This window comes from Pelodiscus sinensis, chromosome 10 (genome assembly GCF_049634645.1).
Source record: "Pelodiscus sinensis isolate JC-2024 chromosome 10, ASM4963464v1, whole genome shotgun sequence".
In the NCBI taxonomy this organism is placed as follows: domain Eukaryota; kingdom Metazoa; phylum Chordata; order Testudines; family Trionychidae; genus Pelodiscus; species Pelodiscus sinensis.
This window is the reverse complement of record NC_134720.1, coordinates 53502711-53515990: the sequence shown is the minus strand read 5'-3', so window position 1 is coordinate 53515990 and position 13280 is coordinate 53502711. Positions and strand designations below refer to the sequence as shown.

Below are 13280 nucleotides of genomic sequence, written 5' to 3'. Positions count from 1 at the left end.
AGTTTGGAACTGAGAAGACTGAGAGGGGACATGAGAGCAGTTTATCTAAGAGGATGTTACAAAGAGGAGGGAGAAAAACTGTTCTCCTTGGCCTCTGAGGATCGGACAAGAAGCAATGGGCTTAAACTGCAGCAAGGGAGATTGAGGTTGGACATTAGGAAAAACTTCCTGCCTGTCCAGGTGGTGAAACACTGGAATAACTCGCCTAGGGGGGTTGTGGAATCTCCATCCCTGGAGATATGTTAAGAGCAGGTTGCAGCAAATCAGGACCAAGAGGGAAATGTGACCTACATTGATGGCCCCAATTCTGCAAGGATGCCTTGAACATTGTCAATGTAACTTCCATTGACTCCAGTGGAGGCCGGTGGGCACCTTGCTGAAGAGCATCTTGAGGAGTCAGGCCCATATGTCGAGCTGGAGCCAGGGCCATCATGAGCAAGCGCTGTTGTTTTCTGCACTCAGCGCCTTTCGCCCACAGATCTCAGCAGGCTGGACGTGCATTAAGCTGTTTAGCCCGCGGGGTAGTGCTGAGTAAACAGGGGCTTCAAAAGTGACTTTTTGTTCAAGGTCACCCAATTAGTCATTGGCAGAGCTGGGAAAGTACCCCCCAAAATCCCAACTCCATGTCAGTCTTGCCTTCCAGTCCATGCTAATTGCAGGCAGAAAGAAGGGGAGCGGGAGGGCTAATTGCGGACAGCGTTGCGGCAGCCACTGACACCCCGTGAGTCAGGGGCCTGGTGCGTTCAGATCCGCGGGGAGTGACTCAGTTCTGCAGCTCATCTTTGCAGTGTCACTGAGGGACAGGCGCAGGGGCTGAGAGCAGAATTCACCCTGATGGCTGCGTCTGCAGCATCTCTCTTGGGATTGGAAAGTTGCACCAGAAAATTCTTAACAGGTCACTGAGAGAGACGGGAAAGCAATACCTGCGCCTTGAAACAGGCCCTGACAGGGTCCACTGCACTATTCCTCATTGGAGCTTAATACAATGAGGGCTTTTGCCTAATGAATCGGGTCGTCCGAACTCCCTTCCTTGCTGAAGGGATCTGGCTTCTCTTTGATGAATTTCAGATCTGATGACAAATCTGACCCTTGCCCATCCTCTACCCTGAAATCAACATGCAGCGATTAGCCTGCCTATGATGAATCTCAACAAAGTCATTGTGACGGAGCAATGCACCTGCGTGCCAGCAATCAGTGAAATGAAATGAACCGCACTGGTTTCCCCACCACCATTCTGGCACGAGCTACATCCTCACGTTAATTAGCCCAGGCACGGAAGAGGGCAATAATAAATTGCAAAGCTCCCTTCACGCCAGCTCACGGAGTCCATTTCTATAATACAGCCACAGATCTCATCTACGGAGGTGTGGGCCTGTGTGAGAGGGAACGTTCATTGGATTGGCCAGATAGGAGATATATTGACCGGGTTCCTTCTGACGTCTGTTACTGGGTGGATCTGTCCATTATCCAAGGAGTGAATCACATTGACAGGGTGAATTATATTTCAGAAGATTTTTTTCTCCCCCCTTCCCCCCAAAGACCATTTGTAATCACTGCACATCCGTTGGCTTTTAAAAGTGAGCTCCTTCAGAGCCAGGTTGCACTGACGTTCTCCATCGAGAGTGAAGGAAGAGTTTCTCCTGGAGGGTGGGAACATGGACAAAATCTGCTCGGTTCGCCTTTGCCTTGGGCTCCTAGCTGTTTTCTCCATAATACTGTCGGTCCACTCTGCGGATGGGAAACCCCTTGCACTACAAGGTAAGCTGAACAATGGGCTTAAACTGCAGCAAGGGAGGTTGAGGTTGGACATTAGGAAAAACTTCCTACCTGTCCGGGTGGTGAAACACTGGAATACATTGCCCAGGGAGGTTGTGGAATCCCCATCTCTGGAGATATTTGAGAGCAGGTTGGACAGACACCTTCAGGGATGGTCTAGATGGTGCTTGGTCCTGCCGGGAGGACTTGATAAACTCTCGAGGTCCCTTCCAGTTCTAGTGCTCTACGATTCTATGAAACTCAGCCTAGATAACACAGGTAAGTAGCTAGTTGGTTGGTTGGGGGATTTTCCTTTCTACTTGACACTGATTTTCACAGGAGAAGGAATTAAGGTTACTTGTTATTTCACGATACCAAACGTTTGACCAACCAGAGAGCTATGGAGAGGCCTCATTATATGAGAGTGACCTACCACCATCCCGACGTGTGTTTCTGCCTTTATGATGCATCGCGTTTAACAGTGTCACGTCAGCAGGAACGTGTCGGAGGAGAATGTCTCTTGCTATTTATAAAGCAAATCCCTTAGGGAAAAAAATCCCCAGGTATTATCATCCCGTGATGGTCCTGACACAGAACAGACAGGATCTGACAGCTGCTAGGCGTCAGCACTAGACGTTTTATCGGAAGAGGCTGCTTTTTTATATGTTCTTCTTTTAGTAACCTACGTGCATCTTGGCTGGCACTTATTCTGCGGAGAAATGGTGTCATTAATTTTCTTTGTCAGAGGGCCTTTGTGGGGGAGGGGAACAAGAGCAGCCAAATATAAGCTAGAAAATAATATTGCTTTGAAAATGATCCGTTCTCTCCTACTGCCGTCATAATGACTTTCCCTTTGGATTGGGCCTGTGCTGTGTTTTCTAAAGCAAGCTCCAATGTTTCCAACCCCCATGGCCTTTGAACCCGCCGTGAAACACGCCTCCCTCTTGTGATGGGGCTAACACGCAGGAGGTTCATCCTGGCTTGTGACGGAGCCCAGGATCGGGCCCCGTGGCCCCCATCTAGGGACCACACGGGGGGTGAATTTGGCCGCGTTCATTCACGTTCATCAGTGCAGGGATGGGTCCTCGGCAGCAGCGGTCTTGCCCGTGTATGGTCTCTAGTCCAGGTGCCCTGACAAAGGGCAAACGCCTCCCTCCCCGTTGCTGTCAGGCGACATGAGAGACCGGCTGGGCAGAGCGAGGAGCTCCAGGTCTCTGTGGCCCGACCAGGCCGTTGTGCGTAGGGGCCGGGCTGTGCTGACTCTCTTGTGATCAGCCCAGGTAGGGGTGGGTCGTGGGGCTTGGAGAGCAATCTCCAGAGGGCACAGGCAACTGGTGCCTGCAGGGGGGGGGGAGTACAAGGAGAGCCACCACGAAGAAGAGGAAGGGGGCATGAGGCACCCCATTTAGTGATTAAAATGTTGCCCCTCCCCCCCCGAATGCTGCCATGCGCTGTCTATGCCAGGGGGCAACGTCCCCACCCTCCCTGCCGGGGGCTCCACCGAGGGCCCTGCCCCCTTTCTGGCAGCAGGCAGGTGATGTACCAGGCTCTGGTGCCCTGGGGATGCCTGGAGTCAGCGCAGGCGGCTTTCCCGGGTCAAAGGAGACATGCCTGGGACACGCGCCCAGCCTGGAGCAGGCCCCGGCAGAGACGTGACTTGCAGCAGCTCCGAGGTCAGCCTGCCCCTGGCTGGCTCTACACTGGGCGAACGCCAAGGGGGTTTTCTCACCCGTAGCCCAGCGGGGGCGTCGGCCCAGAGGTGGGGTTCTCAGGTCAAGCCTGCCCCAGAGCCTGCCCCCAGACTGGCCTGGAGGGGGGATGGGCTGATGGACTCACAGCTCCAGTACGACTCCGGTGGGGTAGGGCAGCGGGGGGGGGGGAGGGAGTCCCCAGTGGGTTGGTGACTGACTATGCAATACACCCCTGGGGGGCCCCTCCCCCCCCACCACGTAGCGCCGTTCCCCTCCCCTGCCTTGTGCCGGGGCAGCCACCCCCCCTGGCAGTGCAGTGCTGAGAGCGGCCTTTTCTGTGCGGCAGGAAACCCCGGGCCGCTGGAGAGAGGAGACATCAGCCCCCCGGACGTGCTGCTGGCTTTGCTGCTCCGCAAAAGCCTCGGCTGGCGGCAACCAGCGGACAGCGGTAAGTGGGGGAGCGGCACGCGCCCCGATCCCGGCTTCCCGGCCTCGACCCCCGGAGCTTTGGTGACTGCAATGCCACAGGCCTGGTCCTGGAGGGCGGAGCACCCTGATTACCCTGGAAAGTGCCCCCCATGTCCCTGTGCAAACGCCCCCCCATGCTCCTGTGCAAACACCCCACACGCCCCTGTACAAATGCCCCCCCATGCCCCTGTGCAAACACCCCACACACCCCTGTGCAAACGCCCCCCCATGCCCCTGTGCAAACACCCCACATGCCCCTGTGCAAACGCCCCCCCATGCCCCTGTGCAAACGCCCCCCCATGCCCCTGTGCAAACACCCCACACGCCCCTGTGCAAACGCCCCCCCATGCCCCTGTGCAAACGCCCCTCCCATGCCCCTGTGCAAACACCCCACACGCCCCTGTGCAAATGCCCCCCATGCCCCTGTTCAAACACCCCACACGCCCCTGTGCAAACGCCCCCCCATGCCCCTGTGCAAACACCCCACACGCCCCTGTGCAAATGCCCCCCCATGCCCCTGTGCAAACACCCCACACGCCCCTGTGCAAACGCCCCCCCATGCCCCTGTGCAAACACCCCACACGCCCCTGTGCAAACGCCCCCCCCATGCCCCTGTGCAAACACCCCACACGCCCCTGTGCAAACACCCCACACGCCCCTGTGCAAACGCCCCCATGTCCCTGTGCAAACGCACCCCCCATGCCCCTGTGCAAACACCCCACACGCCCCTGTGCAAACGCCCCCATGTCCCTGTGCAAACGCCCCCCCATGCCCCTGTGCAAACACCCCACACACTCCTGTGCAAACGCCCCCCCATGCCCCTGTGCAAACACCCCACACACCCCTGTGCAAACGCAGCCCCCATGCCCCTGTGCAAACACCCCACACGCCCCTGTGCAACCCCCCCCCCCCGCTCCTGTGCATACACAAGTGGTCTGGCTAGTGACACAGACAGATGCCTTCACCTCCCTGCTCCCCCCCCCCCCCCCTGGTCCCTGGAGTTCTCTACTGTCCCACCAGACTGGTCCAACTCAGAGCAACCCCAGGGGTGGGGGGAGGGTAAGCCACTCCCCCCTCCCATCCCCCCATGCTGCAGCTCGCTGCATCCGCCGGGGTCACAGTGGGAGCACGAGAGGACTGAAGGCCCCTGTCCCAGGAGGGCTGTAGGCAAAGCCGTCAGCAGCAGCTCCGAAAAGGAGTTGATCCTCACTCGTCTCCAGGGGCTAGTGCTTAGCTGAGAGCCAAGGGGGATCGGGCGCACGGGATGCACGAGGAGCAGGGCTCTCGGGAGGAGCCATGCACCGGGGCGGGGGGGGGGGGGGGGCGCCATCAGCACCCGCCTTACTGCTAACGCTGGGAGACGCTCAGCCAGTGGGTTTCCCTGGTCCCAGCCCTCCGCAGTTGTGGGTCTGGCAGGGAGCAGCGGTACGGAGCTATCTGAGCTAACAGGCAGGGCTCCAGGCTTTCCTGTCGATTGCGCCAGGGTCCCGCCCCAGAGCCTGGCAGGGTACGGTGGGCCGTCTCACGGCACAAAAGGAGGGGCCGCCGTTCAGACGGATGGGCTAGTGTCTGCTCTCGCAGGGCAAACAAGAGCCCACAGGGCAAGTAGTTTGCCCCGGTCTCCGCCCTTCCCTGCAAACCTCAGCGAGGCAGCCCTCTGGCTGACTGGCCGAAGGACCACGCAAAGCCAATCCATCAAGTGCTGCGAGGAAGGAATTCATCTTGCAAATGGAATGGATTCCAGAGAGACGAGGTTCCTGGGTCAATGTACTTAGCATTTTGTGCCGGGCAACTGCCAAGGGTGAATCTCCACGGGACTCGCAGGCAGAGGCTTTAAACCAAGGCAAAGTGGTGTCAGTAAATTAGCTTTTTTTTAAAAAAAAAAATTCTCCCCCAAGGCCATCTGTTCCAGATTTCAGCAGCTGTTCATTTGTGGTTTGCCGCAGTTCGTGGCCAGCCTGATGGCTCGTGGGAAGTGTAGCCAAAGCAGACGCCTGAAATACCAAAACAAGTGAATGGGTGTGGAGTAGCAAGCTAAGAGCGTAGGCAGCCCTTTTCATCCCTAGCTCTCCGAGTGCTTTGGGGATCTCTGTTTCACTGAGGCTAAAAGATGCATTCACAGGAGTGGTGTGAGCAAGACACGAGAAGTCATTCCTCTGCTTACTCAGCTGGAGCGTCGTGTCAATTCTGGGCACCACGTTTCAGGGAAGAGGTGGAGAGATTGGAGAGGGTCCAGAGAAGAGCTACAAGAATGATGAAAGGTCTAGAGAACATGAGCTAGGAAGGAAGAATGAAAAACTGGACTTGTTCAGTTTAGAAAAGAGAAGACCGAGAGGAGACATGAACAGTTTTCAAGTATCTAAAAGGTGTTACAAGGAGGAGGGAGAAAAAATGTTCTCGTTGGCCTCTGAGGACAGGACAAGAAGCAATGGGCTTAAACTGCAGCAAGGGAGGTTTAGGTTGGACATTAGGAAAAACTTCCTACCTGTCCGGGTGGTTAAACACTGGAATAAGTTGCCCAGGGAGGTTGTGGAATCTCCATCCCTGGGGATATTGAAGAGCAGGTTGGACAGACACCTGTCAGGGATGATCTAGACGGGGCTTGGTCCTGCAGTGAGGGCAGGGGACTGGACTTGGTGACCTCTCGAGGTCCCTTCCAGTTCTAGTGTCCTGTGAGTCTCTGACAAATGGGTCCCAAGGCTCAGAAGCAATATGGCCCAGGTGGCAGAGCCAGGAGCATGCTCTTTTCAATCAAGCCTAACACAATGTTGGGCTTTATGGACATTGGTTCCCCCTGTTGGCCTAAGCAGTTTGCCCGTGTTCTCAGGCTTGCAGGTTGTCTCTGTTGGGGGAGGAATTGATGTGGCGAGAGCGGTGTCTTTGGTGCAATCCAGCTTCTTTACAAAAAACACACCAAGACCTGGCCCCCTGAGCACAGTGAGAACAGCCAGCAGCTTCTGAGCTCACTGTGCCGGGTGTAAGGCCGACAGGCGGAACCAAACCGGGGACCTCAGTGCAGGAGTCTCTACAGCTTGAGCTACAAGCCAGCTGGCTCCCAGCTCAGGCTGTAGAGCAGACTCCTTCTCTCTCAGTGGTCTCAGTGCTGTGGAAGAAAACATCGTCCTCACTCTGCGTTTGTAGCAACAAGTAGCCAGAGGCAGTTTTATTACGAGCTGCAGCAAGGGAAAAGCTGGTTCGGACGGGGGCCATGGGACAGGAACCCGGCCCCAGCAAACCTGTAGGTTACACATGCACCGACCCAACCAGCACTCTGCCCAAAAGCAGCTCAGTCTCTTGGCGTCCTCTCACGGCCACGTCGACCAGACCTTCCCGAGATGTCTCCTGGCTTTCTGGCCACATCTCTGCTTCTTCCAGGATGGATTTACCCTACCCACATCGGCTGGCACAGTGAGGTCGCCTCGGAGCAGGAGAAAGCTCCTCTCAGGATAGCGATCCCACGAGACGTGTGCTTTCGGCACCGTCGCTCGTGTCGTTTGGGGAGACGGGGCAGCTGAACTCCTTTCACAGGCACATGGTGCATCTCCAGCAGGGGCTTTGCTGGTGTAGCTACTCCGGTGCCGTGTAGAGTAGTGTTTGCACAGAGCACCCGGGAGTGGCTGGCAATGTTCCTGCTAAAGTTTTCCAGCCAGGTGCAGATTAAATTTTGTTCTGTGCACCAAGACATGTGTGGATATGCACCACCCATAGACGTGCACGCTGCCAGCTGTGGGTACTCTGCTAATCGGCTGGGTGGCATCTGAATCTCTCCCGGGCAGCCGCCCAAGTGCTCCACTTATGGGGAACACCCCCTGCCCGTTGCCAGTTTCCAGGCTTTATAAGCCCCACTTGTTCCTGCCCGGTGGAACCTGCCTGCAGTTCACTCCAGTCTCCCTGGTGCTCTGCCTCCAGGTGCAACCTGTGGAGTCAATCGACCTGCCTGGCCACCTTAGTCCTTCTGCGCCCATGGGGGTGGGCACCCGCTCACACGTGCCTTGATCAGGCAGAGGGGTGGCTAGATGTTGCTCAGCCACGCCAAGTCTGGGATTGCCTCACCTCAGAGACACGCCTGCTGGGAGCCACCTCTGCTCCCCAGTGTAACCGTAATGGCCGCTGCATTGGCTCTCTCCTGCGGTGGCTAGTCCATCGTGGATCCGTAATCGCCTCGTTGCTTTCATCGCACAAAGCCTGAGTTCCTGGCTTTCGGGGCATGGTGGCAGGCCCCCTTGTTCTGGCTTTTCCCAGCCAAGGTGATGCAGGGCTGCGGAGCTGGCATGGGTCAGCACACGGCCTTAGCGCAGCTGTGATATTTGTACCTGTCCGGTGCGCTTCGTCAGTTACAAGGCAAACACGGGAACTGCTCCCTTTCTCACTTAGCATTAAGGGAAAGTCCTATGGAGCTTGTTGGGAGCGCCAGCTTTTCGGTTGGGTTTTCAACTAACGTATATTTTGAGAGCTCTCTCGGGATTTGATACAGGTGGAACCTCTCTAGTCCGCAACTCTCTGGTCTGGCAACCTCCGTGGTCCGGCATGATGTGAGTTAGCCGGATGCCCACTTAGCATGGGGGTGGCCAAGTTTCCCACGGTCCCATAAAGTTTGTTTACAGCTCCCAGTGTTCTGTGCTGTGATTTAGCTCCAGTTCACCCCACCGTGTCTTCTAAGAGCCCCGCGAGCAGTGGCAGTGCTGGTGATGCTGCTAGACCAAATGGACCTCCTGTGGTTCAGAAAATTCTCCGGTTCGGCACCAGGCAGGCCCGGAGGGTGCCAGACTAGAGAGGTTCAGCCTGTAGACGAGAGCCCTTGCACTGGCCCTGTAAAAAGGGCAAATTCCTTCTCCTGTGGGTGTCAGGAAGCCGCACAGCTAGTCACACTCCGTGTTGTTTCTTCCAGACGTGGAGCTAGCAAAGAAATTGGAAGAGCTGGAACAGGTGAGCAGCGGGTGCGTTCGTGCAGGGCTAATGGGACAAACGCCGCTGGGGTGTTCGCAGCACCGACCGAACTAGTGGGTCCAATACAGGAGCCTTTTTTACGTGTCTCTGGCTGGGGAGACGAGGAGAGCAGCACAGATGGGGCTCAAAGTACTTATCCAGCAAAAGAAACACATTCCTAGACTGCCGGGCCGCAAGGGGGCATTATGACCCGCTGTATGGCCCAGGGCCTGGGCCGGCCCCACACTAACGCCTAAAGCAGCCAGTCCTGACTGGAAAGTGGCCCACGATCCCACCATCCCCTTGCACTGGCAGCGAGCTAACCAATCACGTTGTTTAAGCTGCCCGATTTAAAGGGCCAGCGTCCAGAATGGCACATTGCAGGGAAAAGTTCCCATCAGAGGGAAACCCGTCCCCAGGGAGAGGTAGCAGGGACTAGCTCCAGAGGCGGCACTGATGTTTGCCATGTTTACTCCCAGCCCTGGGTCACCCCAGGGAGCTCTGAGTGAGGGAACTGCTTCGGCTTAGAGACAGGCCACAGGACAAGGTGCCCCTGCCGATTTGGACTTTCCTTTATGGCGATTGTTTGTGTCACAGGAGCACCTCGAGGCCCACACGCAGGGCAGGTCTCCATTGTGCTGAGTGGTCCACCATTCTAGGTGGAGCCAAGGCACAGTCAACCTGTGGAACTCCCTGCCAGAGGAGGTTGTGAAGACCAGGAGTGTAATACGGTTCAAAAAGATTCATGGAGGTTAGGTCCATCAGTGGCTATTAGCCAGGATGGGTAGGAGTGGTGTCCCTCACCTCTGTCTGTCAGAGGCTGGGAATAGGCTAAAGGGGAGGAATCACTTGATGATTCCCTGTTCTGTTCTCTCCCTCTGGGGCACCTGGCGCTGGCCACTGTAGGCAGACAGGACACTGGGCTGGTTGGACCTTTGGTCTGACCCAGTCTGGCCGGTCTGATGCTGGGAGAGACAGCCCCGGAACCAGAGAGCTAAGGGTCTAGCCCACAAGGCAAGTGTGAACATGCACCTTCACGGCTGGGGTGCTCCCTCATGCCTGGCCAAGGCACTGAGGGGAACTTGGGGTGGCCAGTTCCCTGCTGCGATGCCAGTCCTAGCCAGAGTCCTCTCCCCCTTCCTCTCCCTTTCCTGTGGCCCGGCCCTGCGCAGGGAGCGGGAGGGCTCACCCGGCGGGTTACGGACGAGCTGGGAACAGGAGCCAGGTCTCCTGACTCTCAGTCCGAGCCGTGTCCCAGTATCGCACCTCGCTGCCACAGAGGGGAGCCCCCGCCCCGGGCCCTGACCGAGACGGGCTGTTAGGAGCTACGTTGTCAGGGCGGACGCCCCTCGTCTCTAGGGAAGCCCCGTCCCAGAGGTGCGCCGGGTTCCCGGGCTCCAGCGCGAGGGGAGGTGTCAAAGCCACGGCGGCAAGAGGAAAAAGGCCGGGGCCCTCCGCACTGCGGTAGGCGGAGAGGTCGCTTGGCCGCTGACTCAGAGCTGCGGGGCTTGTGCCGAGGGGCCGACCAAACTTGGATTTCACCCTGAGGGAACAGGGCCTCACAGCACAGTGGGCACGTCTGCCGGCAACAGGACTGGGAGCAAGGGCGCGGCATTCCCCGGCAGCACACGCAGCACCCCGGAAAGTCCTGCCCAAAGAGGTGGGGGGATTCTTGCCCTATCTCCATGTCAGCAGCACTCCCGGAAATCCCCGCAGCGGCCGATTTCTTCCCCGACAGCCCCACGGCTTTGGGCGGCCGCTCAAGTCCTGCTGCTCTCCCCAGCCAGCTGCCGGGCGACGCACGGGCGGGGAAGGGCCGGGCGGGGCTCGGGGGAGGCCGCTCTAACCTTGTGCTTGTGCCAAACAGCTGGAGAAGCTGAAGGAGCAGTTGGGGGCCGAGGAAGGCTCGGAGGAGGCCTACGCCGAGGCGGGCCTGTTGCCCCCACACCCTGCCAAACGCGGTGGGTTTTGGTTTTACAGCAGCTTCTGTGAGCCCCTGGGGTCTGTCTGCCGGCAGCCAGCCTGCCCCACTCTTCCTTAGGGTGTTCTCTCTGCCCCCCAGCAGATATGCTGAGGACCCCAAGGTGCACAGAGCTCAGTTCTCCATCCTCTGTCCCAAGGCACCTATAGGCCTTGCCGTTTGCTAACTGAGCCGCCTCCTCGATAGCAAGAGATCCTCTCGCCCGCTCGGATGGCTGCTTTGTGTCCCTGTTTCTTGAATCTGATACATGAAGGGGCTTTGGCAGCATCCTACAATAATCCGATTTGGGTCCCTCTTTGGTGGAAAATCAGTAGATGGAGGAGCTCGTTGGTTCCTAAACGAATGGCCGACCCCAGGCTGTAAGGAACAGGTCGGGTGTGTCTAGACTGGCAAAAACTTGCCAGCTGTCTACACTGGCTGCTTGAATTTGAGCAAGAGCACTGTCGTTCTAATGTAAGAATTCAGTGCTTCTTGCACAAATACTTTGACGCTCCTGTTCAGGGATAAGCAATGTAGAAAGGCACCTTAATTTTCTGCGCAAGAAAGCCCAATGGCTAAAATGGCCATCGGAGCTTTCTTGCGCAAAAGCGCGTCTATACTGGGCACGGATGCTTTTGCACAAAAGCATTTCCGTTAAAAGTATTTCTGCAAAATCATGCCAGTCTAGACGCAGCCCTCCACTGAAGGTCCTGAGGGGTAAAGGAATTTTAGCAACTGGAATCACTCTTAGCCAGTGCTCCCTGTGAGCTGAGAGCTTGTGGGGCCACTCAGGAAAGAGTCAAACGCCACCTAGCTGTTTAGCAGAGCCCCCACAGCTAGTTTTTGTTGCTGCTGGTGGTGCACATTGGTGGTGCACACAACAAAATTTATTCCCCACGGAACAGAAAAAATCCAGACATGGATGGAAAAGATTAGAGAGAAGGTTTCTCCTGGGATCCTTCAAATGCACAAAGCTCAGCGTTCCTGACATTGCTACGGTTAAAAAAAACCAAGCAGCAAATGAAACCCTTTGGAAACAATTACCACATCCAGCAAGCCCACCAATCACCCCGCCTCCCTTTTAGGTGAGGAAGGAGCCCCCCCGTAGGGCAGAGCTGCTCTGTCCTCCTTCGCCTGTGGCAGGAGGAGTTATGTGACAGTCAGAGTATTGTTTCAATGAGGGATGGGCTAAGCTAAGACTGACAGTGCGCCAAACCCCGCCCCAACCCAAGGGCGGTTTTGAACACACGCCCGCGCGGACATGGCGGCGGCTCTCGCTCACGTTTCTTTCCCTCCCCAGCCTGCTTTTGGAAATACTGCGTGTGACACCCGGCTGGGAGTGGAAGAGCGACAGAAGGCCGGCTCCCGATCGCCTCGCTGTGCCCTCACCGTGTCGTCTGTACCTTCGTCGTGCTGCTACCGTGGTGCTTTGCCCTGCGAGGAGCGAGGCCGGGTGGCAGCCAGGGTCAACGGGCATTTGCACAAGGCCTGGAAGGTCACTCTGCCTCCCTCCCTCCTATTCCAGCTGTATCCCCCCATGTTTCACCCCCCTTCCCTTCTTGCGCCCATCCCCCTCCATTTCTCGTCGCCTCTGCCTGCCTTGTGTCCCAGTCTGTCACCGGTTTGGCCTGAGCCCTCAGCATTTCCTCATCGCCTCTTTTCTCCACGTCCTCCTAGTGCCTGACCCACACGGAGGCCCCTGGTGTGGGAGGGGATGCCTGGCAGGTCCCACTCTTTGCAGCTGCTGTTTGTGGTGGTCTCGCTGGTCCCGTTCTCCAGGACAACGGCCCCAGCCAGCACCACATGGCAGTGGCAGGCCTGGAACGGACCAGGGGAACAGCCGCAGAGCATCGGGCACACCCGGTTGGCTGCTGTCACTGCTTCGTAGTGTTGTTGCTCTCTGTGTCCTGTCGGGGTGCACAGCGAGTATCCCGCCAGCCTCTCCCTCCGGGGGGAAGGACTCCTGGTCGCTCCCTGAGGACGTAAGCCCAATAAAGCTAAAATACCGATTCATAGTTCAAGTTTCCCGGTGTTTTATCCCTGCCCTTCGCATGGCCTCGGGGTCACGGAGCTCTTCTGAACACCACACCCCACCAAAACTCGCACGGACGCGCGTGCCAGACTTAGCACTGAAATGGCCAGGAAGCAGTTCATTGAGCTGGGTATTCAACAGAGCCCAAAGTGCTTCTGACGGCCGCACTCGCTTCATCAACACAGGGCCAGGATGGTTTTTTACTTAATTGCAAATGAAACACGTTCAGTTCCTGGGCTGGGTTCCCAAGTGTTAATCCAGGCTCACCCCCAATCGTGCTGACACTAGAGTCCCAGTCTCATCCAGAAGTGCAGAATCTGGCTTTGCAGTATGGCTGCATGACGTGATTTGGGTTATAACTGGAGGCTCCGGTCCGGTCCAGCCATTGTACTGAACTGCAGGTTGCCTGGTGCACGATCTTCAGCAACACCACCCACCCACAAAGCAT

General features: G+C 57.1%; 1 protein-coding gene across 1 annotated transcript; it reads left to right on the top strand.

The window, feature by feature from the left end:
* The first annotated feature begins 1519 nt into the window (after nt 1–1519).
* Nucleotides 1520–12815, top strand: UTS2B (urotensin 2B). Its single transcript, XM_075938383.1, has 5 exons — nt 1520–1758; nt 3793–3894; nt 8803–8840; nt 10708–10801; nt 12101–12815. Exons 1-5 carry the CDS (start codon nt 1656–1658, stop codon nt 12124–12126), a joined length of 363 nt encoding a protein of 120 aa, XP_075794498.1. The 5' UTR covers nt 1520–1655; the 3' UTR covers nt 12127–12815.
* Nucleotides 12816–13280: the final 465 nt, after the last annotated feature.